Raw genomic sequence first — 27205 nt, 5'->3', positions numbered from 1 at the left:
ATTGTACTGAAAATAATGTTTATTTTCGTTATGTAGTGCTGTATGGGATGAGTGTCTGTAGCCACCGCATGTGCATTTAAGCTAGCACCAAGATAAAACGTAGTGAGTATATTGTTATATACTGCATAATTTCTCTTTATTAATGGACCAAATGTTTCATGTTAAGTTCAGAGCTAACTGTTTTGTATTGTTTGTTGTCTTTTATTTCTGTGTTAACAAAAGAACTACCTCTACAGTTATTTTTGTAAAGATCCCTGAAGATAGTGTTGTGTCTGGTGTCTTATAAAGTTTCACCTGCCTACATACGTAACATTTAAAAAAATCAGGCACATCTTGTTTGAAAAAGATGCAGAAAAGCTGGTTCACGTGTTTGTTACTTCTAGACTAGATTATTGCAATTCCTTATTATCAGGCTGCTCTAATAAGTCTCGTAAGTCCATCCAGTTAATCCAGAATGCTGCAGTTTGTGTATTTACAAAAACTAAGAAAAGAGATCCCATTACTCCTGTATTAGCTGCTCTGCGCTGGCTCTCTGTAAAATCAAGAATCACATTTAAAATCCTTGATTGGTGATGCACCATCATATCTTAAGGAGCTTGTAGTACCATATTGCCCCACTAGAGAGCTGCTCACTAAATGCGGGGCTACTTGTGGTTCCTAGAGTCCTAAAAAGTAGGATGGGAGCCAGAGCCATCAGTTATCAAGCTCCTCTTCTATGGAACCAGCTTCCACTTTCACTCTGGGAGGCAGACAGTCACCTCATTTAAGAGTAGACTTAAGACTTTCCTCTTTAATCGTGCTTATAGTTAGGGCTGAATCAGGTTTGCTCTGGTCCAGCCCCTAGATATGCTGCTATAGTCTTATAGCTATATACACCCATCTCATCTTCTCTGTCTACTTATTGCACCTTACTAACTCTGCTACCTCCCTGGAGTCTTTGTGACTTCACGTCTCATAGGGTCCATTGGACTTGGCTGTGTCTGATGGTTCCTGCCTGGTGAGCCGGCCTCCCGCGTTGGCCCTGCTGATCGCCTCACCCCCCCCCCCCCCCCCCCACCTCTCTACCTCCTTCTGTTTCATGGATTGTGGAGGTCCATTCATACATTGAATGTGTTTATGTAACTCTGTAATGCTGTTCATTCTGTACACATGACATTATTCATCTGTCCATCCGGGGAGAGGGATCCTCCTCTGTTGCTCTCCTGAAGGTTTCTTCCCTTTTTTCCCCGTGAAATTTTTGGGGAGTTTTTCCTGATCCGATGCAAGGTCCTGGGACAGGGATGTCGTATGTGTACAGATTGTAAAACCCTCTGAGGCAAATTTGTAATTTGTGATATTGGGCTATACAAAATAAACTGAATTGAAATTGAATTGTAAAGACCTCTGAGGATAATTTTTTAAGTTGTTAGACCCTTACCTTGGTGTGAGCTACAGAGACATATTTATTTTCTCAGCATGAATAAAAAGAAAAACAGGAATAATAATAATTTGATTGATGCAATTTGCTAGTCTGTGGTCTCCTTTATATGTTGTACGTATGTCTGCTATCTGTGTTTTCATGTGGGGACATTGCGCCTTCTTGACCATGATCCCGTTGTAAAGAGTTTCAAAATCTCAATGGATTTATCATGACTATCTTTTTTAAGGAGTTGAAAGTATTCCTTTTAATCCCAAGCAGTGTCTGTAGTCTTTGTCTCAGGCTGTATACAATCCTATCAACCCCCACTATTGCTCCTAATAAAGCTTTAATGCTTTGAGTGCACAATAGTGATGGAAGGTGACTCAGATGAGCACATCAACACATTGTATTGTCAATTCTGATTATAGTCTGACATCTCCTCAGTCACCGCCATAGACAACAAACAGACGTGTGTAGCTGCCTTTATAGACCTAGCCAAGGCATTTGACTCGGTCAACCATAGCATTCTCCTGCAAAGACTTACCAGCATTGGCGTGTCCAGTAGATGTTGCAACTGGTTTGCTAACTACCTGGCTGGTCGTGTCCAGCGGGTGAAGACCGAAAACAACCATCTTTAAAGGTGTGCCTCAATGCTCCATCTTAGGCCCTATTTTGTTTTCCATTTCTATTAACGATGTAGCCACAGCTGCTGGAAATTCTAGGAATTATCTGTATGCTAATGAAACCATCATATATATTCAGCTGGTCCTTCACTCCACTCTGCTGTGTCCACTCGTCAACAAAGCCTCACCTCCATCCAACAATCTTTCCACAACCCCCACCTGCTCCTCAACTCCAACAAGACCAAATGTATGCTGTTTGACCGGAAAAAACTCATCATCCCCAGCCCTCCCAAGATCTACAGTGCTGATGGCTCGGAGCTGGAAATGGCATCAAAGACCACCCTCAGAAAACTAGACCACTCAGCAATCCATTTTGCCCCATGTGCACCCTTCACCACCCACCACTGTGATCTTTACAGATTGGTGGATTGGCCCTCCCTTCATACCAGGCGGCTACAACACTGGCTACTCGTGGTCTACAAATCCATTTGGGGAATGACCCCTCGCTACCTCTCAAATCTTCTGCACATTTCTGACAGCAATCGCCGTTTAAGATCCAGTGACTTCATTAGGCTCATCATTCCAAAAGTCCGTACTGTGTTTGGTCATAACGCCTTTCATTTTGCCGCTGCAAATGACTGGAACTCACTACAAAAGACGCTCAAACTAACAGCTCTCACCTCTCTCAACATGTTCAAACAAAAGCTGCAACAAGTCATAGTTGACTGCTTTACTTGCTGACCAGCCCTCACTTCTCTCTCTTCCATTTTTAGAAAGAGCATCCAGAAATCTGCCTTTTATTTTTTGTACATAGTGTTTATTAATTTAACTATGTTGCTTTTTGCCATTTTCTTATGTGTTTGTCATACTGTATATGTGCTGTTTGTGTCACTTGTCTGAACTGTGCTACTGCCTCTTGTAAATGAGAATTGGTTCTCAATTGATTTTACCTGGTTAAATAAAGGTCTAATAAAAAAATAAAAAAGAAGACACTGTTTAGAGATATTTTAGGAGGAAAATTAAATAATAACATGTAAACGGGGGAAATGGATTTGGAAAAATGAGGGGGACATGTCCTCCCCCTGTGAACAGACGTACATTCTTTTTCCTTTTTAGATTTAGTGATTTTGACAGAGCAGATAGCCATACTTTCCCTTGTTATATGTTCCCATGTGGAACTTTAATTAGCTACTATTAGCGACAAACTAATTGGTAATTTGCCTTAATACACACCGGTTCTTCTCTTCTGAATGCTTGCGCAGTATAACATGTCATATGTAGATTAAATGGGTTTGTGCAACTCACCCATACACACAGTGTGCTGCAGTGAGGACCCAGCGTGATGTTATGATGGAGCCTCCGCACAGGTGTTCACTGCTGAAGTGGAGGCTGACCTGCCATGGGAACTGACCCGGCTTGGAGATGTTACCTCCTACGATACGAGTGTTGTACTGGGGTCTGGAACCACACTCTGAGGACAGATGGATGGGGGCTCATAGGTAAGCTTGTGCACCTCTAAAGCATGGATGCAAACACAGTATTAATTCACATGCACTGGAGAAATAACATGCTCAGCCTTGCCTTTATTGAATATCAGTCAGTAACTGTCATGTGTTCCTAAATTTCTCCTACCATTGAATAGTTGATGTGGGTCACTTGCCTTAGTACTACAGTAGTAGTATCCATGGCTGAAAGAGGGGGTAATATTCAAAGGAAAGCTCAGAATTGAATTCTGAGAGAGATTAAAGTCTTAAATTTACATGATTTTTAAAAATATTCTCTGAGTTTAACGCAGTATATTTACGGGAAAAACACCTCTCAAATTTACGAGACAAAAACTCTGATCAGTATGTTGTTTTCCTCTGATAGGCCCACTTTACGGCAATGTCTCTTTTAAGTCTGTATGCTTCTCATAATAAATGAATGTGGGTATTTCCTTATTGCTAAATCTGATTGCAAAGTATAATGATAAAATGGACTGTGCTCGTATAGATCATCATTCACCCATTCACACCTATTCATACACTGATGGCAGTGGCTAAGGTGCCACCTGCCATCAGGAGTAACTAACATTCATACACACATTCACACACAGCTACAGGAGCAAATTGGGCCCTCATAATTTGATTAGATCATGCACTGCGGACTTAATATATGGCAAGTGGCTGCGATGAGGTTGATCCAACATCGTGAAGTGAAACAATGTGGTTCTTCTGCACATTTATTTTTTCTACCTACAAATACAAATACACTGTCATACCTTAGAGCAGTGTTTTTCAACCTTTTATGCGTCAAGGCACACTTAAGACACAGGAAAAAATCTCACGGCACACCAACAACAGGAAATGATATGCAAATCAAACCCAAACATAGTTTCAGCATGAGCATAATATACTCTAATAAATCAGGGAAACGCGTGTTCTATTTGTTGTGTTTTATTAAACTTAACATCATCCTAATGCCAAGATGGCACAGCGCACAACGGACTCGGTGCGGCGGGAACCCCAGTGAAGGAAAATCCAAATGACAGATACTCATCACTGTACTGTCTTGAGCTCACCGTTTTAGCCTTCTTTTGACACCTACTTGTACTGGGCTCATCATCTGGATCAAGTGTGGGGGGATCTTGATCAGGACCTAGTTTTCTTTTCAAAAATTTCTCCATTAGACTTTTATGCGTGTACTGTACCTATCTCTTAATCTCACTTTTTTAAATTGTCGCCTCAGCAAATCTGCCTATTAATTACGCTGCGTACCCACATGCAGAGGGGAGTATTGAGCCTTCATACCACTGTAGCGACCCTGTGACGTGGCTGTCAATCACAGTGTGGCACCGTGCATGCTGGTCGAGGGGGCGTGCCTGTGATTGGAGGAGTAGAGGGGAGGCGGGATTAACCGGTCGGAAAAGGGGAGTTAAGTGTGGTTGACGGGACCGTTGTTGTTGACGTTCGAGTTGCTGAACTGAGAGGAGCACGCTATCTGTGTTAGTGGATGCCCAATAAAGTGAGGATTAAGAACGTCGTCCCGTCTCCGTGTCATCAGTGCAATAACGTCCGAAACATTACACCACCAACAGCGCGACGACATACACACACACAAGTTGGCTTTTTTTTTCCACGAATGAAGTGACAGTATGTAAAAAAAAATAATTATTTTTCACGGCACACCTGACAGCCTCTCGCGGCACACCAGTGTGCCGCAAAACACTGCCTTAGAGAGCTGCTAACAAGATGTTTCACTGTCTGATATGATATGATCAGAAGTTTGTACCATCCTAACTGGGGGAAAGTCTGAAGATAAACATTTAAAACACAAAATTGTTTCCAGGAAAAGGTCCTAACTTTTTTTTTTTTTTTTTAACGGTTTGCTGATGACATCAGGGTTATTTGCTCAGACCACAGCAGAAACGATACAACCTTTTTCACAGGCAACTACTCCCTATGATAAGTCATCTGATCTTTGTGTGTAAAATTGGTGCGTTATTTGCATACATTTATGAACAGTCAAATAAACTCACTCTTCACACACTGGTCAGTTATACAACTACTTTAAAATGTTGCTGTTTGCTTCTCGGTTAACAAAGTGTTTTTAAATACAGACTGTCTTAGCGGGCCAAAGTAACAACACACATACCTACATAGACTCCAGACACCAAAGAGGAGAGACACATGCGCATGCCATGCAAGAACGTACATGCAACACATGCTCCTTCTGACTCCATCTTAGATCCGAGAAAATAAAAGTCAAGACTAAAACAAGGTCAGCTCAGTCTGCAGTGTTTTCTCACCCAGACATTTCAAAGTGGTCACCTTCCCGGAGCTGCACTGAGTCTTACTGTAGAGGTGAAATCCCAGAGAAACTCAGCAAACATGGCAAAGTACACAATTTTAAGGTTTAATGTCAATGACTTTACAGATCAGGAAACAGAAAGTTCAAATGAATGAAGAATATTTCGTAGGTTGGCACCAAAAGTCACTAAAGAGCAGTTACACTAATCAAAGTCAATGAAGATATTTGACAAGAATAAGTAAGGTAACTAAGTGCATTTACTCATGTACTGTTCTATCCTGCCACTTTATGGAAGTCTCGTTTTTTCCTCCACTAAATTTCAGCAAGAAATATTATACTTATACGCTCATGGTTTGGATAGAACATCTTAGGGATGCTGCTGTGCAATGCTCTTTAACAAAAGTAGTGCAGTAAAAAAATAGTGTCAACTTTATTTCAACCATCAAAGACATACAAGCTGTGCTCTCTCCTCTCGTCAGTCTACCATTTTCCCTTCCTTTCTTCAGCGCAATGCATGATGGTATATAGTGCTTGGTCAATGGTCCTGCTATCTAACTGAAAATCGAGCTGAGTTCTACTTACCTGCAGTTGTCTTTGGACACCAATGTCCAAAGACTAATGGAGGTAATAAGTGTATAACAAGAAATCATCTGTGTCATACTGAGACCAATCAGAACAAAAAGGCCTTCAGATACCGCTGTTTGCTGACCATTAGCACAGTTAGTGTGCATGCTTTTCCATTCTTTCAAATAAGGATGTGCTTTCTACCTGAAGGTTGTGGCGTTCTGGAGCCTAATGATCTGTGCCTGGCTCAGGTTGATGGACACCAGGTCGTATTGAAGGTCCTGCTCAATGGAAGTCAGAGAGACGAAGAATGACTCCACATACCTGATGGACACACAGCAACACAGACAGAATGCACAGCTGAGGATGACATGTTAACCTGATAACTGTTTTTAAAATGTTCAAATGCAACCTTGTACTTTTGCACTGTGATTTTGATAAGCTAGGACCTGAACTCATAACCACTGTCGCAGAACAATTTATCTTACTCCTAAGCTGAAATGACGAATATTGAAAAACCAAAACTTATCTCTAAAGTATTTATTCTTGCAAGAAGAGTCTCAGTTACAGAGAGCCACAACGATTCTGTGGAAGTGAGCGCTGAAGCTTGAATATCACACAACGTTATAAAGACAGTCTACAGGGGTGAGGGCTGTTATTGGAATATTCTGCGTTACAAACAAAGGAGTACTTATCGGCGTTGTCACAAGACATATAGATACATACACTTTATAACTCCTTCTTCGGACTTTGTTACAGTCTTGAATGCTATGTTAAGGGCCCCATTGGAGCCCTCCAAGATGTGGGACTAAAATGTGTATCGCTAAAAACTAAATTTAGCAGGTCTATTTATCCCTCTTGACTACATTTCTAGATACCTTACATTGTTTACAGCAGTCTGGTCATACCAAGTCTGTTAAATCAGTAATAGGTATTAATGTGCTGAGATGCACCGCTTTCAAGCCTGCAGATATCTCCAGTGGTTTTGACTTTGGTGTCAGCAAGAGTTGGGAGTATACATATGACATAAGAATCAACTTGAGTTTTAAAGTAAAACATTTCGATTGTGCTACAACTGGTTTTATGAATGAGAACGAGAGCTTGTACAATCTGCTGATACCCACTGAGGAGCTGAATTCCAGAGTCTGTGATAGTATTTATACTGCCGAGCAGACTTATTGATGTAGGCCTTTGGGGCAAAAGTATAAACTATTTTAGGCTTATCTGACAGGAGAGGTGCATAAAACAAAATACAGCGCTACAACAAAATGGATGCTGATGCAGCTGTGACAAGTCATATTTATTTGACGTCGCTTTAAATGACAGCTCCCAGGCATCTGTGTCATTTGTTAAAAGCCAGTCGCCTCGACTCTTCTCTCCTAGCTTCTCCTCAGCTCACTTCTCTCGAGAGCAGGACTATGACGTGGAGGAGAGGAGAGGAGGCAAGGACAGGAATCAAGGAGCACACCTGGAGTTATGTGGTGCCGTTAAACTGGACTATGCTTACTGAAGTTCATGCTTAAAATCTAACGGAACTAGTGTTACCTGGGGACCTCAAGTAATTTGTAATAATTGCGGAGGTTGTCAGTGACCTTAATCCTGCGCAAACCTGCCATAATCTAACAAGAACAAATTTCATTGCAAATTTCCTACCATATTTTACTAAACACAGGGGTCAAGTGATAATATTCAGCCCAGTCTTATGGCATTGTCTGAAATAGTCCAACATGCAAAAACAGAAACTTTTTTTGCTTAGTACAAAATCAATGCCAATGAAAAGTCTATTAGGATTCTTTTTCATGGTGGACACACAAATGAAATGCATCCATGTGACTGTCAGAACTACTGACATTGGATTAGATATTGAGAAAGACCACTTATGGTGGTCGGGTGGGGAAGTGGTTCAGTCAAACACACACACAGGACTTTTAACCACGTTTTGTCCCAAAGTGTTGTTGCAATGTCATGCATTTGTTAAGTGTTTTTGTTGCCTACTGTACCTAGTTTTTTATGCCCAACCATGATGTTTCTCCAAAACCTAACAAAGTGGTTTTGTTTGCCAAACCTAATCTTCAATTTGTAGTGCAATGTCATCCCAACATTAACGATTTAGTGACCAGCTGTGAGACTGTTGTAATATTCTTTGTTTATACGTTTTTTCTTCCTTTTCGCTGGTCAAGAATTATGGAGGCTGCGTTGGCAAATGTAAATGAAAGTTCTGACAGCATTTTTTGGTGCAAATTCTGGAGGCTCATCTCACCAACAACCTAAAGACCTATTTGCACCTGAGCAAGAGGTCTTTGTGAGTATTATATAAACTTAAGACCTATACAGTACAATAATATTAACAATAGAAAAATCATATCGTATTATATTTTAGTATAAGCGGATGTTATACAGAGCCTTAACATCATATTTGGGAGGGTCAATGAATTTGAGTAAAACACTCATCACGTGCACTTTGACCACTCAAAGTACTTTAACACTACATGTCACCTATTCACACCCACATTCATGCACTGATGGCAGAGGCTGCCATGCAAGGTTTCACCTGCCCATCAGGATCTGTTCTTATTCATATTCACACACCAATGGCACAGCCTTAAGGAGCAATTTGTGGTTCAGTATTTTGCCCAAAGACACTTTGACATGCAGCTATCCAATAATTGCCGAGAAATGTCGATGTGGACAGATGTGTTGCATTATCATACGGCGATCTGAACTGTGCAGGACAATCCAAATCAAAACAAAAAAAAGGGGGTTAGGTGGATATTAATCTTCAATCCCACCATAACATGCAGTTAGAGCTGAGAAAGTGCTAACCTGGAGTATCCTAGCTGCTTGCAGGCAGAGATCCCCAGCCAATTGTTCCAGCCCTCTGAGCACACTGTCGTCCATGCTCCCCCTCTCTGGACCTGCAGGACCGAGCTCCTCCCACTCAGACGCACTGTCAGGCAGACAGAGAGACACACAGACAGACAGTTATATTGATAGAGGTGGGCAGAAATCACTAATCAATAATTATGAGGTCCACTTATTGGATTTACTCTAAACTATTAACTGCATCTCGCAGTCTTCCTCAGCAAGTTTTTGCTCTGTTGTTGTGTGGAAATGACTCATTTGTATTGTGTAACCTCAGTCAAACACACACACAGGACTTTTAACCACGTTATGTCCAAAGTTCAAAGTTAGCTTTATTGTCACTTCTTCCATTTGTGCAAACATACAGAAGATCTGAAAGTACGTTTCTCTCTTGTCCAACATTAAGTGATTGTAGTAATAATAATAATAAATAAAAGTAATAAAGTGCAAACAGTTAACAACAACAACAACAACAAAGAACATGTAAACAATATATAAAGCAGCATTTGACATATGAGTCTACTTTAGGAGTGGGAGAGTGGGGAGAGAGTTCAGCTTCCTGACAGTCTGGTGGTGCGAGCCCGGAGGCTCCGGTATCTCCTCCCAGAGGGCAGGAGGCTGAAGAGACCGTGTGAGGGGTGGCAGGAGTCGCTCACAATCATGGTCACTTTGCGGGTGAGGCGGGTGTTATATATATGTCCTGCAGGGAGGGGATGGGGGGGAGTGAGGCACCGATGATGCGTCCAGCTGCGTTCACTATGCGCTGCAGGGCTTTCCTGTTGTAGTCCGTGCAGCTTCCGCCCCACACAGTGATGCAGTTGGTCAGGATGCTCTCAATGGTGCCACGGTAAAAGGTGCACATGATGGGTGGGGGGGTTCTTGCCTTCCTCAGCTTCCGGAGGAACTAGAGGCGCCTCTGCGCTTTCTTTGCCAGGGATGTTGTGTTGGCTGTCCAGGAGAGGTCTTCACTGATGTCCACCCCCAGGAATTTGGTGCTGCTCACTCTCTCTATGACAGCACCATTGATGGTCAGTGGTGGGTGTTCAGTGTGGCCTCTCCAGAAGTCAACAACAATCTCCTTGGTCTTGCTGTTGTTTAGAAGGAGGTTGTTGTCTCCGCACCACGTGGTCAGAAGACTGACCTCCTTCCTGTAGTGAGTCTCATCATCCTTGGTGATGAGACCAACCAGAGTTGTGTCGTCTGCAAACTTGACCATGTGGTTGGTGCTGTAGGTGGTTTTGCAGTCGTGAGTCAGCAAGGTGAAGAGCAGTGGACTGAGCACACAGCCCTGAGGGGCCCCTGTGCTCAGTGTGATGCTGCTCGAGGTGTTGTTGCCCACACGTACTGCTTGTTGCCTCTCACTGAGGAAGTCCAGCAGCCAGTTACACAGCGAGGTGTTGAGCCCCAGCTGGTCAAGTCTGCAGATGAGTTGTTGTGGGATTATGGTGTTGAATGCTGAACTAAAGTCTATGAACAGCATTCTCACATATGAGTCTTTTGTGTCCAGGTGGGTGAGGGATGGGTTCAGAGCAGAGCAGATTGCATCCTCCGTGGACCGTTTGGCACGGTATGCAAATTGGAAAGGGTCCAGGGTGGGTGGGAGAATGGATTTGATATGTGACATGACTAGTCGTTCAAAGCACTTCATTATTATGGGGGTAAGTGCCACTGGACGATAGTCATTAAAGCCGGACGGAGTGGGTTTCTTTGGCACAGGTATGATGGTGGTGGTCTTGAAGCACGTTGGAACAACAGCTTGTCTCAGAGAAGTGTTAAAGATATCCGCAAGGACATCCTTAAGCTCCTCTGCGCAGTCCTTCAACACAGAACCAGGAATGTTGTCTGGACCTGTTGCCTTGCGGGTGTTGACATTGGAGAGTGTCCTCTTCACGCTGGCAGCAGACAGGCACAGGACCTGATCGTGGGGAGGGGGTGGAGTCTTGCATGGACGTGTGCCGTTTTGTGCTTCAAACCGTGCAAAGAAGCTGTTGAGGTCATTTAACAGAGAGATGTTGTTGTCGCAGGTCTGTGGCTTGGGTTTGTAGTCCGTAATGGTCTGAATGCCCTGCCACAGGCTCCGTGTATCTCTGCTGTCTCTGAAGTGCGAGGTTATCTTGTTTGTGTAGTCTTGTTTTGCCTTCCTGAGGCCGTGGGACAGGTTGGCTCTCGCTCTTCTCAGGCCAGTTTCATCCCCGGCTCTGAAGGCCTTGTTTCTGGCCCTCAGCAGCCGATGGACTTCCCCTGTCAGCCACGGCTTCTGGTTAGCCCGAGTGGTGATGGTCTTTATGTGGGTCACATCATCCATGCACTTACTGATATAGGAAGTAACAGTGTCTGTGTACTCCTCAATGTCTGTGTGGTGGTTGTATGTGGCTGCTTGCTTAAACATACTGTTGAGTCAAAGCAGTCCTGGAGAGCGGAGGAGGCCCCCTCTGGCCACACCCGGACCTGCTTCAGAACCGGTCTAGAGACTTTCACTCTGGGTCTGTATGCTGGCATTAGCATGACGGTGATGTGGTCAGAGAGTCCAATGTGGGGTAGGGGGGAGGCCTTGTACGCTCCTTTGTGGTTATTCTAGACCAGGTCCAAAATGTTGTCTCCTCTTGTTGGGAAGTCAACGTGCTGATGCAGTTTGGGAAGGACAGTCTTGAGGTTTGCATGGTTGAAATCACCAGCGAGGATGGTGAAGCCGTCTGGGTGGGCTGTCTGTTGTTCACTGATAGCCTGGTACAGTTCACACTGCCTCGTTTCTGTCACTGATGTTGGGGGTGGGGGGGATGCAAACAGCGACTAGCAGGATCGCTGTAAATTCCCTCGGCAGATAAAAAGGACGGCACCTTATAATCATGAACTCCGCCAGTGGAGAGCAGTGTTTACATACCACGACAGCGTCCCGACACCATGCATCCAGTGTGTAAACACACACCCCGCCGCCGCTGGTCTTCCCTCCTTTGACGAGGGCTCTGTCTGCTCGGTGGCATGTTAGCTGCTCGAGTTTCACAGCGGAGTCGGGGATGTTGTCATTTAGCCATGTTTCCGTGTTGTTGCAATGTCATGCATTTGTTAAGTGTTTTTGTTGCCTACTGTACCTAGTTTTTTATGCCCAACCATGATGTTTCTCCTAAACCTAACAAAGTGGTTTTGTTTGCCAAACCTAATCTTCAATTTGTAGTGCAATGTCATCCCAACATGACGATTTAGTGACCAGCTGTGAGACTGTTGTAATATTCTTTGTTTATAAGTTTACTAAGGGTAACAGGTTACCCGGTGAGTCTTGGGCGTAACAGAGGCAGCAACACGGCTTGATGTTGTTCCAAAATACTTTATTGGGGAGAGACACAGACAGATGAACCCCAGCTGAGGCTGATTAACCTCAGCCCCAGCTGAGACTGATTAGACATCATTCAGGCACTGTTCCCTGAACCACCCCCTCCCCCGCTCCACCCACTCTAAAGCTGAGCCTAACCACACCCCACTGCCACATACCTCCACCGCCCATCTTAGGCCAGGGTGCCATCTGGCCTAACCTACTCCCCCCCTTCCCATGAGAGTGGGAGAGGAAGTCGGCCATGACCATCTGCGTCCCCGGCCTATGGATCATGTTGAAATTAAAAGGCTGTAAAGCCAGATACCACCGAGTGATCCGGATGTTGGTATCTTTCATGCAGTGGAGTCATTGGAGCGGGGCGTGGTCTGACCAGAGGGTGAATGAGCGCCCCAGGAGGTAGTAGCGCAGGCAGTCGACAGCCCCTGTCAGAACGCACCACCTCATAGTCAACATCCCCCACTCGCTGTGCGACCACAAAGGGCCCTTGCCACTTGGCGAGGAGTTTAGAGCTGGAAGAAGGAAGCAATACAAGTACCTTCTCATACTACATACTGGATCTCGATTTTGCTGGTGCTCGGCCCCTCCTCCCAGTTTTCCTTAATTAGGTCGAGCACCCCCCCCGTGGAGTCCTGCCGAACAAAAGTTCAAGGGGAGAAAATCCCGTGGAGGCGCTGCAAACAACAGAGAATCAAGCCATTTATCCCAATTCCGCACATATTCGCTAATAAATTTACGGATCATGGACTTCAAAGTCTTAATCAGACGCTCCACTAGACCATCTGTCTGTGGGTGGTACACACTGGTCTGAATAGATTTGATGCCCAGTAACCCGTAAAGTTCTCTCAGTGTTCTTGACATGAACTGGGGGCCCTGGTCAGTCAGAATCTCTTTCGGGTTTACGACTCGGGAGATGACCTGAAACAGCGCCTGTGCGTCACTCTTTGCAGAAATGTTGCGCAACGGCACCGCCTCCGGGTAAGGACTAACACAAAGCGATACCCGCATGCACTCCGGTGAAATGCCCCGATGAGGTCCATGTCGATTCGTTCGAACAGTACCTCCATTAATGGCAGAGGACGCAAAGGCGGCCTCGGAATGGCCAATTGACACTCCGGGCAGGACGCACATCCACCCGGATGCCCGGGCCAATAAAATGGATGCCCGGTCCAGTGTTTTTTCATATCCCATGTGACCAGCCATCGGGTTATAGTGATCCGCCTGGAAAATCATTTCCGGGCGGCTTTTCGGCACCAGCAACTGGGTGTTTTCCTCTCCTGTCTGAGCGTCACGGCTCACTCTACACAGTCTGTCCCTCATCAATGAAAAATATGGATATGACTGCGCTGAGTCAGGGCGCACCAGCTGACCATCAATTCGTATCACTTGGTCAAAAGGCTGAGTGTAAAGTATCGTCCCGAGACTGCTCGAGTGGAAAATCTTCCATGGAGTGGAACTTGGGAGCCGATAGAGTCTCCACGGGAGTCTCCGCCGGTTCCCCTTCCCCGTCTGCAGTGTCGGACGACCTTGCTTCGCCGCTGAGCACAGCGCAGATATTGCATGACCCTGTCGGCGGTGAAAGCACCCCCGCAGCCTGTCCTATTAACTTGTTAAACCCTGGCCAATCTGTTCCCAAGATTAGGGGGTGCGTAAGGCGGGAGATAACCTTTACATTATGTTTTTTTCCCCCGTGTCTAATTTCAACTGACACCATAGGATACTCATGAACGTCCCCATGCACACACCTTATCTTCACCCACAATGCCTATTAATGAATCCTAAACCTAAACTACAATTCATTTGAAAGCCTTGTTCTTAGTCTTTCATATCCAACCTGGAAAACATTACAGCCAATTCTATTTGTTATACTGTACCGGCCTCCAGGTCCATATTCAGAATTTATATCTGAATTTTCAGAGTGTTTATGGATATTGACAATGATTGCCTTAGTACTGCATTTATCTCATTGTTGGACTCGATTGGCTTCTGTCAGAGAGTACAGAAACCCACTCACTGCTTTGGCCACACCCTCGACCTTGTTCTTACATATGGCATTGACATTGAGCATTTGGAGGTCTTCCCACAGAACCCTCTTCTGTCAGACCATTACCTCATAACTTTTGAGTTTATACTCCCGGAGTATACACCGTTAGTCAAAAGTTTCTACACCAGATGTCTAACTGACAGTGCTGTAGCTAAATTTAAATTAGCGATTCCTTCTGCATTTGATTCAATACCACGTCTCAATGTGACGGAGGACTCCTGTGCTAACTTTAGTCCATCCCAGATTGATCATATTGTCGATAGTGCTACAGGCTTACTGAGAATGACACTAGACTCGATAGCCCCACTGAAGAAAAAGACAGTGAGGCAAAGGAGGTTTGCTCCCTGGTATAACCCTCAGACCCGCGACCTAAAGCAAACTTCACGAAAGCTCGAGAAGTATATGGCGTTCCACCAATCTGGAAGAATCACGCTTAGTTTGGCGAGATAGCCTTAAAACATATAAAAAGGCTCTCCGTAATGCCAGAGCAGCCTATTACTCATCAGTAATAGAGAAAAATAAGAACAACCCCAGGGTTCTCTTTAGCACTGTAGCCAGGCTGACAGAGAGTCACAGCTCTGTGGAGCCGTGTATTCCTATAGACCTCAGTAGTAATGACTTCATGAACTTCTTCAATGAAAAGATTTTAACTATTAGAGGCAAGATTGATGATCTCTTGCCCTCAACTACTGCCGTGGCTTAAAATTTTAAGCCAATTTCAAAACTTCCATTTTTATCAATAGTTTTAGAAAAAGTGGTCTCAACACAACTCCTAGAGTTTATGAATCATAACAACATATTTGAGAAATTTCAGTCAGGTTTTAGAGCACTGCATAGCACATAAACTGCTCTCCTCAAGGTAACTAATGACCTCCTTTTAGCAGCAGACAGGGGGGAGAGCGACGTTTTAATTCTTTTAGACCTTAGTGCAGCTTTTGATACTGTAGATCACGACATTTTAATCGATCGCCTCAAAGTCTGGGTTCGCATCAAGGACACTGCACTTGGCTGGTTTTGTTCTTACCTTTTAGAAAGATCGTACTCGGTCACCATAGGTAATCACTCGTCTTCCACGACTCACATTACCTGTGGTGTACCACAAGGTTCAATTTTAGGTCCACTTTTATTTTCTATCTACATGCTTCCACGCGGCCAAATCCTCCAGCGACACAACATATCTTTTCATTGCTATGCAGACGACGCACAGATATACCTTCCGCTGAGACCTGGTGACCCAGAGAGCCTGGCTGCTGTCTTAGATTGTCTCTCTGACGTTAACTGCTGGATGGCACAACATTTCCTTCAGCTCAATAACTCCAAATCAGAAGTCATATTATTCAGTTCCCCAAACAATAACACTAGTCTCATCAAGAGTCAACTTGGTCCCCTGGCTGCTTATTTAAAACCTGTTGCCAGAAATTTGGGTGTAATGTTTGACTCTCAATTAAATTTTGAATCACAGATCAAAAAAATTGTCCAGTCCTGCTTCTTTCAATTAAGAATAATCTCAAAAATCAAACCCATACTGTCACGCTCAGACCTGGAAAAAGTCATTCACGCACTCATTTTCTCTTGACTCAACTACTGCAACTCCCTCCTGTCCGGCATAAAAATCCATCTCCCGCCTCCAACTAGTCCAGAATGCAGCAGCTAGGCTTCTGACTGGTTTTAACAGACGGCATCACATTACTCGAGTCCTGGCCTCTCTCCACTGGCTCCCTGTTCGTTTTAGAATTGATTTTAAGATTTTGCTCATTACTTTTAAATCACGCCTGCATCTGGCCCCAAGCTACATCATTGAAATGTTAGCCCCATATGAGCCAGCTCCTGGCCTTAGATCCTCCGGTGGGGAGGATCTAATCCAGGGGGGTACACGCCAGGCGATGGTGGATTCAGGTTGTACGCAGTCTATGATCCACCAGAGCCTGGTTCGGCCCGGGGGCATTGGTGGAGGCATTGTGGGTGAAGATAAGATGTGTGCATGGGGACGTTCAGGAGTATCCTATGGTGTCAGTGGAAATTAGATACGAGGGAAAAAAACATAATGTAAAGGTCGTGGTTAGCTCCCGCCGGGGTTTAACAAATTAATGGGACAGGCTGCGGGGGTGCGTTCACTGTCGACAGGGAAAAGCGATATCTGCGCTGTGCTCAGCGGCGACGCAAGGTTGTCCGACACTGCAGACGGGGAGGGGGAACCGGCTCCCGAGTTTCACTCCATGGAAGATTTTCCACTCGAGCAGTCTCGGGACGATACTCTACGCTCAGCCTTCGACCAAGTGATAAGAATTGATGGTCACCTGGTGCGCCCTGACGCAGCGCAGTCATATCCGCACTTTTCTTTGATTAGGGACAGACTGTACAGAGTAAGCCGTGACGCTCAGATAGGAGAGGAAAACACCCAGTTGCTGGTGCCGAAAAGCCGCCGGGAAATGATTTTCCAGGCGGCTCACTATAACCCGATGGCTGGTCACATGGGATATGAAAAAACACTGGACCGGGCATCCATTTTATTGGCCGGGCATCCGGGTGGATGTGCGTCTGCCCGGAGTGTCAATTGGCCATTCCGAGGGCGCCTTTGCGTCCCCTGCCATTAATGGAGGTACCGTTCGAACGAATCGGCATGGACCTCATCGGGGCATTTCACCGGAGTACACGCGGATATCGCTTTGTGTTAGTCCTGGTGGATTACGCAACACGATATCCGGAGGCGGTGCCGTTGCGCAACATTTCTGTAAAGAGTGTCGCGCAGGTGCTGTTTCACGTCATCTCCCGAGTCGGAATCCCAAAAGAGATTTTAACTGACACCCAGTTCATGTCACGAACACTGAGAGAACTTTACGGGTTACTGGGCATTAAGTCTATTCGGACCAGTGTGTACCACCCACAGACCGACGGTCTGGTGGAGTGTCTGAATAAGACTTTGAAGTCCATGATCCGTAAATTTATTAGCGAAGATGTGCGGAATTGGGATAAATGGCTTGACTCTGTTGTTTGCAGTGCGCGAGGTTTCCCAGGCCTCCACGGGATTTTCTCCCTTTGAACTTTTGTTCGGCAGGACTCCACGGGGGGTGCTCGACCTGATTAAGGAAAACTGGGAGGAGGGGCCGAGCACCAGTAAAAGTGAGATCCAGTACGTCCTGGACCTGCGAGCAAAACTCCACACACTGGGTAGGATGTCATGTGAGAATTTGCTCCAGGCCCACGGACGTCAACAACGTCTGTACGACAGAGGGGCCAGGCTGAGACAATTCACACTGGGAGAAAAGGTACTTGTATTGCTTCCTTCTTCCGGCTCTAAACCTCTGGCCAAGTGGCAAGGGCCCTTTGTGGTCACACGGCGAGTGGGGGATGTCGACTATGAGGTGGTGCGTTCTGACAGGGGCGGAGCTACACAGATTTACCACCTCAACCTCCTAAAAGCATGGAGGGAGGCGGAGTCCGTTTCTCTGTTCTCTGCGGTATCTGAGAGAGAGGAGCTGGGGCCTGAGGTCCCAAAATCCACCAATCCGGCCTCGCTCCTTTGTGAAGACCATCTCCGAGACCCAGAGAACAGACATTGCCCAGTTGCAAGAGCGGTTTGCTGACGTGTTCTCTCTCCTGCCAGGGCGCACAAACCTCATAGAGCACCAGATTGAGACTCCTCCGGGCGTGACGGTGCGGTTACGGCCCTACGGTTCTGTGTGGACTATTGCAGGGTGAATGACGTGTCACGATTCGATGCTTACCCAATGCCCCGGGTCGACGAACTCATGGACCGACGGGGAACTGCGCGTTTCTTTACGACCCTGGATTTAACCAAGGGCTACTGGCAGATTCCTCTGGCGCCAGAGTCCAAGGAAAAGACAGCCTTCTCCACTCTGTTTGGTTTATACCAATTTACCCTGCTTCCCTTTAGGTTGTTTGGGGCCCCAGCCACTTTTCAGCGCCTCATGGACCATGTGCTGCGTCCGCACGCTGCATATGCTGCCGCCTACTTGGATGATGCGATCACCCACAGCACCACCTGGGCGGAGCATGTGCAGCAGGTGGGCGCGGTGCTGGAGTTCCTGAGGCAGGCGGGGCTCACCGCCAACCCGGGGAAGTGTACAGTTGGACGGAGGGAGGTACGGTATCTGGGGTACCACTTGGGCGCCGGGCAGGTGCGCCCTCAGGTGGATAAAACTTCCGCCATCGCCTCCTGACAAAAAAAGAGGTGAGGCAGTTTTTGGGGCTGGCGGGTTACTACAGGCGGTTCATTCTAAATTTTGCAGATTTGACCAGCCCCTTGACTGACCTGACCCGGAAAGGTGCGGGGCGGGGAGTAGGTTAGGCCGGATGGCACCCTGGCCTAAGACAGGCGGTGGAGGTATGTGGCAGTGGGGTGTGGTTAGGCTCGGCTGCAGAGTGGGTGGAGCGGGGGTGTGGTTCAGGGAACGGTGTCGGGACAGGTCTAATCAACCTCAGCTGGGGTGAGGGTTAATCAGCCCAGCTGCGGTTAATGAGTGTGTGTGTTTGTGGGTGTCTGTTTTTCCCTCAAAAGGAGCAGTAGTGATGGGGAAGAGGAACGCGGCGCGACAAGAGTGCGGAAGTACTGTGTGTGTGTGCGGAAAGCAATAAAAGAGCTTTTGAGAACCCAAAGAGCCCTCGTTGCTTCGTCTCTTTATGTCCAAGACTCACGGGATAACGTGATAGCGTTTACACCGTGCAATACATTTGCACTTTAAAATCTTCAGTATTGTCAGCATTGCCTCGCAATTCAGAATCCAGGCACATTTTCTGCAGAAAAACATGTTCTAGTTTTATTACTAACTAAGATAATGTATACAGTAGTATTTATACAAAAATGTTTAACTGTTTTCAAATTCAAAATATGTTTTACTGGATTAGAAATACCATGACTGTTTGTAAAAATTAATCAAATACTACTTAAAAAATAAAAGTATTTGATTCATTTTTACAAACATTCAGGGGTATTTCTAATCCATCAAAAAAACATTTTAAATGTGGAAACAGGTACACATTTTTGTATGAATACTACAAAACAAAAACAAAAACCTCAACTTTGTAAACACTATATAAATAAAAAATATTTATCATATTCAAACTGTTTAAAATTGATTGGCTGATCTTACTATGTACGTGCATGTTCATATGTGTGTCTCACCACAGCCAAGCTCGTCCTCTCCATTGTCACAGTCAACCTCTCCATCGCACTGAGCCGAGGGCCTGATGCATTTAGACGATGAGCCACATCGAAACTTCCCCACACAACTCAGACCCACTGTTGAGACATACACACGCACACACACAAACTGTTATGTTTAAGGAGCAATGAATGACATTGGGATCCTTAATATAGCAACCAACAACTATTAGTTCTGTAAAGACCCGGTTGAGTAATGTCCATCTGAGCAGAGAATAAAGTGTGTGTTATTATTCAAGCTTGCTTTGTTGACATTGCCAGGCCAGCGATGCATGCTTTTAATGCATGTGAGCGTGTCCCACTGTTTAGCCTCAAGGCAACCGTTTGTAACATCTTGTTAAGTTCCCTGTAAGTCTTGTATTCTGAGACACTTTATTGTAGAAAATCAAGAAACTATGTATTCTTTAAGAAAATCCACTTTTGTTATGTTTTCAATTCAGTTTATTTTGTATAGCCCAATATCACAAATTTGCCTCAGAGGCCTTTTCAATCTGTACACATACCCCGTCCTCAGTTTAGTTTATTTTGTATAGCCCAATATCACAAATTACAAATTTGCCTCAGAGGGCTTTACAATCTGTACACATACGACATCCCTGACCTTTGACCTCACATTGAATCAGGAAAAACTCCCCAAAAATAACCTTTGACAGGGAAAAAAGGGAAGAAACCATCAGGAGAGCAACAGAGGAGGATCCCTCTCCCCGGATGGACAGAAACAATAGATGTCATGTGTAACTCACATTAGGAAAAACTCCCCAAAAATAACCTTTTTCACAAGGAAAAAAGGGAAGAAACCTTCAGGAGAGCAACAGTGGAGGATCCCTCTCCCCGGATGGACAGAAGCAATAGATGTCATGTGTACAGAATGAATAGCATCTGCCTCCCCATCCGACTCTCAGGACACATAAGGGACACACGAGAATGTAATCCTATCCACAGATCGTGAGGTGTAGGGTCATTCAATCCCCAGTCTGAGTGCTAGCACTCACCTGCTCAGGTGTCTCTTTGTACTAAAGAGTAGGCAGGGCAGGAGGGCAGCCATTAGAACAGACAGACATAGAGAGGAAAGAGAAGGGCAAAAAGGATGGACAGAAGCAATAGATGTCTGGTTCACGCGTTTGTTACTTCCGGACTAGATTACTGCAACTCCTTATTATCAGGCTGCTCTAATACGTATCTTAAATCCCTCCAGTTAATCCAGAATGCTGCAGCTCGTGTACTCACAAAAACTAAGAAGAAATCACATTAATTCTGTATTGGCTGCTCTGCACTGGCTCCCTGTAAAATCAAGAATCACATTTAAAATTCTTCTCCTCACCTACAAAGCCTTGATTGGTGATGCACCATCATATCTTAAGGAGCTTGTAGTACCATATTGCCCCACTAGAGAGCTGCTCTCACTAAATGCGGGCCTACTCGTGGTTCCTAGAGTCCTAAAAAATAGGATGGGAGCCAGAGCCTTCAGTTATCAAGCTCCTCTTTTATGCAACCAGCTTCCACTTTCAGTCCGGGAGGCAGACACAGTCACCACTCCCTGACTGCCAACATTACCGCAATAACACGCTCCTGTAGGTACATGCTGTACAACATCAGGAGAATACAACCTCTTCTCACTCAGAAGGCGGCACAGGTTCTGGTCCAGGCTCTGGTCATCTCACGGCTAGACTATTGCAACATCGTCTTGGCAGGTCTACCTGCTAATGCCATTCGACCGCTACAGCTCATCCAGAATGCAGCTGCTCGACTGGTCTTCAACCTCCCGTATTAGCTGCTCTGCACTAGCTCCCTGTAAAATCAAGAATCACATTTAAAATTCTTCTCCTCACCTACAAAGCCTTGATTGGTGATGGACCATCATATCTTAAGGAGCTTGTAGTACCATGTAACACGCGTGTGTTACCGTGGGTGGTATCCCCCTAGCACAGAGACACTAGAGGCAGGAACTTGTTAGTGTTTTTTATTAATTCCAGACGGACGCAGTCTTCGTCGTGCTTTCCGCTAATCTGCTCCCGTGGACAGCAGCGCAGTTCCGGCGTTCTGCCGAATCCCGTCACCCCGCTCCTTTGTCCACCTGCACTTATAATGGGGAGTAATCATCGTTAGACCCAGGTGAGGCCAATTAGGCCTCCACCTGGTACCGTTCCCTGAGCGTACTCCCCCATTCCCCTCTGCAGATGAGCTTAACCACACCCAGCCACCACATACCTCCACCGCCTGACTTAGGCCAGGGTGCCATCCGGCCTAACCTACTACCCCCCCCCCCCCCCCCCCCCCCCCCCCCCCTCCCCGTGAGAGCGGGAGAGGAAGTCGGCCACAACCATCTGCGTCCCTGGCCTATGGATCACTTTGAAATTAAAAGGCTGTAAAGCCAGATACCACCGAGTGATCCGGGCGTTGGTATCTTTCATGCGGTGGAGCCATTGAAGCGGGGCATGGTTCGACCAGAGGGTGAATGAGCGCCCCAGGAGGTAGTAGCGCAGGGTGTCGACCGCCCACCGGATGGCCAGGCACTCCTCCACCGTGCTGTACCTGGCCGACAGCTTGCGGCTGATGAACAGCACCAGGTGGTCAACCCCCTCTACCTGCTGGGACAAAACGGCCCCCAGCCCTCTGTTCGACACATCAGTCTGCAGGGTAAAGGGAAGAGAAAAGTTAGGTGTGTGGAGGAGTGGCTCCCCACAGAGAGCTTGCTTGAGAACACGTCAGCAAACTGCTCCTGCAACTGGGCAATGTCTGTTCTCTGGGTCCCGGAGAGATGGTCTTCACAAAGGAGCGAGGCCGGATTAGTAGATTTTGGAGCCTCAGGCCCCAGCTCCTCTCTCTCAGGTACCGCGGACACCAGAGAAACAGACTCCGCCTCCCTCCATGCTTTCAGGAGGTTGAGGTGGTAAATCTGTGTAGCTCCGCCCCTATCAGAACGCACCACCTCATAGTCGACATCCCCCACTCGCTGTGTGACCACAAAGGGCCCTTGCCACTTGGCGAGGAGTTTAGAGCTGGAAGAAGGAAGCAATCCAAGTACCTTCTCTCCCGGCGTGAATTGTCTCAGTCTGGCCCCTCTGTCGTACAGCCGCTGTTGACGCCCCTGGGCCTGGAGCAAATTCTCACGTGATAGCCGACCTAGTGTGTGGAGTTTTGCTCGCAGGTCCATGACGTACTGGATCTCTTTTTTCACTGTGCTCGGACCTTCCTCCCAGTTTTCTTTAATGAGGTCGAGCACCCCCCTCGGAGTCTTGCCGAACAAAAGTTCAAAGGGAGAAAATCCCGTGGAGGCCTGCGGAACCTCCCGTACTGCAAACAACAGAGAGTCAAGACATTTATCCCAATTACGTACATCGTCATTAATACATTTACGGATCATGGACTTTAAAGTCTTATTCAGACGCTCCACCGGACCGTCTGTTTGTGGGTGGTATACACGGGTCCAAATAGACTTAATGCCCAGTAACCCGTAAAGTTCTCTCAGTGTTCTTGACATGAACTGAGTGCAATGTTTTCCTCCTCACCTCCTCCCGCTCCCTCTTGCTCAGAATGTCTCATGTATAGCTATTCCTCTGCCTCCTTTAATGATAACGGTACATGCAACAAGTGTAGTTGATTTGCTAGGTTTGAGGCAATTCTAAGTGGGTTAGATGCATGGCTCCGCACCATCGAAGCTCAGACAGTCACGCTACTTAGCTCGCCACCCCCCATAGCCGTTGCGGAGCCGCTAGCGTTAGCTTATGTTAGCTGTTCCCTGGCAGCCCCCGAGCAGCCGGATGGCTGGGTGACTGTTCGAAGGAGTTTTAAGTCTAAACAGAAGCCCACTGAGCACCACCAACCTCTTCACGTTTCGAACCAGTTTTCCCTACTCAGCAACTCACCCGCTGAGAAACCCACTCTGGTTATAGGTAGCTCCATAGTCAGAAATGTGAAGATAGCGAAGCCACGGACCAAAGTCATATGCATCCCGGGGGCCAGAGCGGGCGACATTGAATCTTGCTGGCTAAGCGTAGTTACAGTAAGATTATAATACACGCCGGCGGTAATGACTTCCGACTGCGGCGGTCGGAGGTCACTAAAATTAATGTGGAATCGGTGTGTACTTATGCCAAGACAATGTCGGACACCGTAGTTTTCTCTGGCCCTCTTCCCAATCTGATCAATGATGACATGTATAGCCGCATGTCGTCATTCAACCGCTGGTTGTCCAGGTGGTGTCCAGCAAACAATGTGGGCTACATAGATAACTGGCAGACTTTCTGGGGAAAGCCTGATCTGATGAGTCGAGACGGCATTCATCCCACTTGGGATGGAGCACGTCTCATTTCTGCGAACATGGCGAAGTTGATTAGCGGACTTAATCCATGACCCAGAGTTCAGATCAGGAAGCAGAAGCAGAGTTGTAGTCTTCCACCCTTCTCTGCACTTCCATTCGAGCAGTTACCCACCCTTAACCTTAACTCTATAGAGACTGTGTCTGTCCCACGGCCACTTAAATTAATTAAATCAAAAGTAACCAGAAGAGGAGTCATACAAAATAACCTCATAAAGGTTAACATCACTACTGCCACAGTGCAACAAAAGAAGAGAATTAAATGTGGACTCCTAAATATTAGATCTCTGTCATCTAAAGCTGTATTAGTAAATGATTTAATATCAGACAATCACATTGATTTATTGTGTCTTACTGAAACCTGGCTGAGGCATGAAGAATATGTCAGCCTAAATGAATCAACTCCTCCAAGTCATATTAATACTCACATTCCTCGAGGCACCGGCCGAGGAGGTGGAGTAGCAGCCATCTTTGACTCAAGCCTATTAATGAATCCTAAACCTAAACTAAATTACAACTCATTTGAAAGCCTTGTTCTTAGTCTTTCACATCCAACCTGTAAAACATTACAGCCAATTCTATTTGTTATACTGTACCGGCCACCAGGTCCATATTCAGAATTTATATCTGAATTTTCTGAGTTTCTATCAAGTTTAGTCCTTAAAACTGATAAGGTTATTATTGCAGGAGATTTTAATATTCATGTGGATGTTGATAATGATTACCTTAGTGCTGCATTTATCTCATTGTTGGACTCGATTGGCTTCTGTCAAGAGAGTACAGAAACCCACTCACTGCTATGGCCACACCCTCGACCTTGTTCTTGCATATGGCATTGACATTGAGCATTTGGAGGTCTTCCCACAGAACCCTTTTCTGTGAGACCATTACCTCCTAATTTTTGAGTTTATACTCCCGGAGTATACACCGTTAGTGAAAAGTTTCTACACCAGATGTCTAACTGACAGTGCTGTAGCTAAATTTAAAGAAGCGATTCCTTCTGCATTTTATTCAATACCACGTCTCAATGTGACGGAGGACTCCTGTGCTAACTTTAGTCCGTCCCAGATTCATCATATTGTCGATAGCGCTACAGGCTCACTGAGAATGACACTAGACTCGATAGCCCCACTGAAGAAAAAGACAGTGAGGCAAAGGAGGTTTGCTCCCTGGTATAACCCTCAGACCCGCGACCTAAAGCAAACTTCACGAAAGCTCGAAAGCATATGGCGTTCCACCAATCTGGAAGAATCACGCTTAGTTTGGCGAGATAGCCTTAAAACATATAAAAAGGCTCTCCGTAATGCCAGAGCAGCCTATTACTCATCAATAATAGAGAAAAATAAGAACAACCTCAGGGTTCTCTTTAGCACTGTAGCCAGGCTGATAGTCACGGATCTGTGGAGCTGTGTATTCTAATAGACCTCAGTAGTAATGACTTCATGAACTTCTTCAATTAAAAGATTTGAACTATTAGAGGCAAGATTGATGATCTCTTGCCCTCAACCACTGCCGATCTGTCATCAAGAGGAGTGGCCTTGGAAACGGCCGTATGCCCTGGTGTATATTTGGATAGCTTTTCTCCCATTAACCTAGACCAATTGTCCTCAACGATTTCTACTTCTAAACCGTCTACCTGTCTCTTGGACCCCATCCCAACGAGGCTGCTTAAAGACGTGTTGCCTTTAATTGGCACCTCTCTGCTGGATATTGTTAATGTGTCTTTGCTAACAGGGCATGTACCACATTCCTTCAAAGTAGCTGTAATTTAACCTCTCCGGAAAAAGCCCACTCTTAATCCAGAGGTGTTGGCTAACTACAGACCGATCTCTAACCTTCCCTTCCTCTCTAAGATCCTTGAGAAAGTATCTCCTTGATTAGGAGGTCATTTGTAGATTAAAAATGACCTCCTAATTGCATCAGATAAAGGACTCATCCCCGTGGTATTATTAGACCTTAGTGCTGCGTTCGACACCATTGATCATGACATCCTATTACAGAGACTGGATCAGTCGATTGGCATTTCAGGTACCGCACAAAGTTGGTTTAAATCCTATTTATTCCTTTGGGCAACATTATCAGGAAACACTCTATAAACTTTCATTGCTATGCAGATGATACTCAATTATATCTATCGATCTAACCAGAGGAGACTAACCAGCTCGCTAAAATTCAAGAATGTCTTAAAGACATAAAAACATGGATGACCTGAAACTTCCTGATGTTAAACTCAGACAAAACTGAAGTTATTTTACTCGGCCCTGAACACCCCAGAGATCAATTATCTGGTGATGTGGTTTCTGTAAATGGCATTGCCCTGGCATCTAACACCACTGTAAAGAATCTAGGCGTTATCTTTGACCGAGACTTGTCTTTTAACTCTCATGTAAATCTCAAGGACTGCATTTTTTCAACTACTTAACATTTAAAAAATCAGGCACATCTTGTCCCGAAAAGCTGTCCCTCCAGTTGATCCAGAATGCTGCAGCTCGTGTACTCACAAAAACTAAGAAAAGAGATCACATTACTCCTGTATTAGCTGCTATGCACTGGCTCCCTGTAAAATCAAGAATCACATTTAAAATTAAAAGTCTTCTCACCTACAAAGCCTTGATTGGTGATGCACCATCATATCTTAAGGAGCTTGTGGTACCATATTGAACCCACTAGAGAGCTGCGGTCATTAAATGCGGGTCTACTCGTGGTTCCTAGAGTCCTAAAAAGTAAGATGGGAGCCAGAGCCTTCAGTTATCAAGCTACTCTTTTATGGAACCAGCTTCCACTTTCAGTCCGGGAGCCAGACACAGTCACCTCATTCAAGAATAGACTTAAGACTTTCCTGTTTGATAGTGCTTATAGTTAGGGCTGATTTGCCCTGGTTGAGCCCCTTGATATGCTGCTATAGGCTTATAGGCTGCTGGGGGATATTTTAGGATACAGTGAGCACCTATCTCCTCTTCTCTCTCTCCTTATGGATGAATTTACATCTCGCCATTGCACCTTACTAATTCTGCTTCCTCCCCGGAGTCGTTGTGACTTCACGTCTCATAGGGTCCATTGGACCTGGAGGTGTCTGATGCCTGGTGAGCCGGCCTCCCG

At 45.7% G+C, this 27205-nt stretch overlaps 1 protein-coding gene across 1 annotated transcript in view; it reads right to left on the bottom strand.

Annotated features, from left to right (window-relative positions):
* Positions 1-27205, bottom strand: part of tmprss3a (transmembrane serine protease 3a) — a 64759-nt gene that overhangs the window by 26617 nt on the left and 10937 nt on the right. Inside the window, exons 5-9 of the mRNA XM_034560874.1 lie at positions 19750-19866; positions 9199-9322; positions 6580-6699; positions 5810-5856; positions 3328-3493 (exon numbers count right to left, since the gene is read on the bottom strand). Coding sequence (XP_034416765.1) covers positions 3328-3493; positions 5810-5856; positions 6580-6699; positions 9199-9322; positions 19750-19866 — 574 coding nt within the window. The remainder of the gene's footprint in view (positions 1-3327; positions 3494-5809; positions 5857-6579; positions 6700-9198; positions 9323-19749; positions 19867-27205) is intronic.

Source organism: Cyclopterus lumpus, chromosome 21, assembly GCF_009769545.1.
Source record: "Cyclopterus lumpus isolate fCycLum1 chromosome 21, fCycLum1.pri, whole genome shotgun sequence".
NCBI lineage: Eukaryota > Metazoa > Chordata > Actinopteri > Perciformes > Cyclopteridae > Cyclopterus > Cyclopterus lumpus.
Note: the sequence above shows the minus strand (reverse complement) of the source record. Positions and strands in the feature narration are given on the sequence as shown.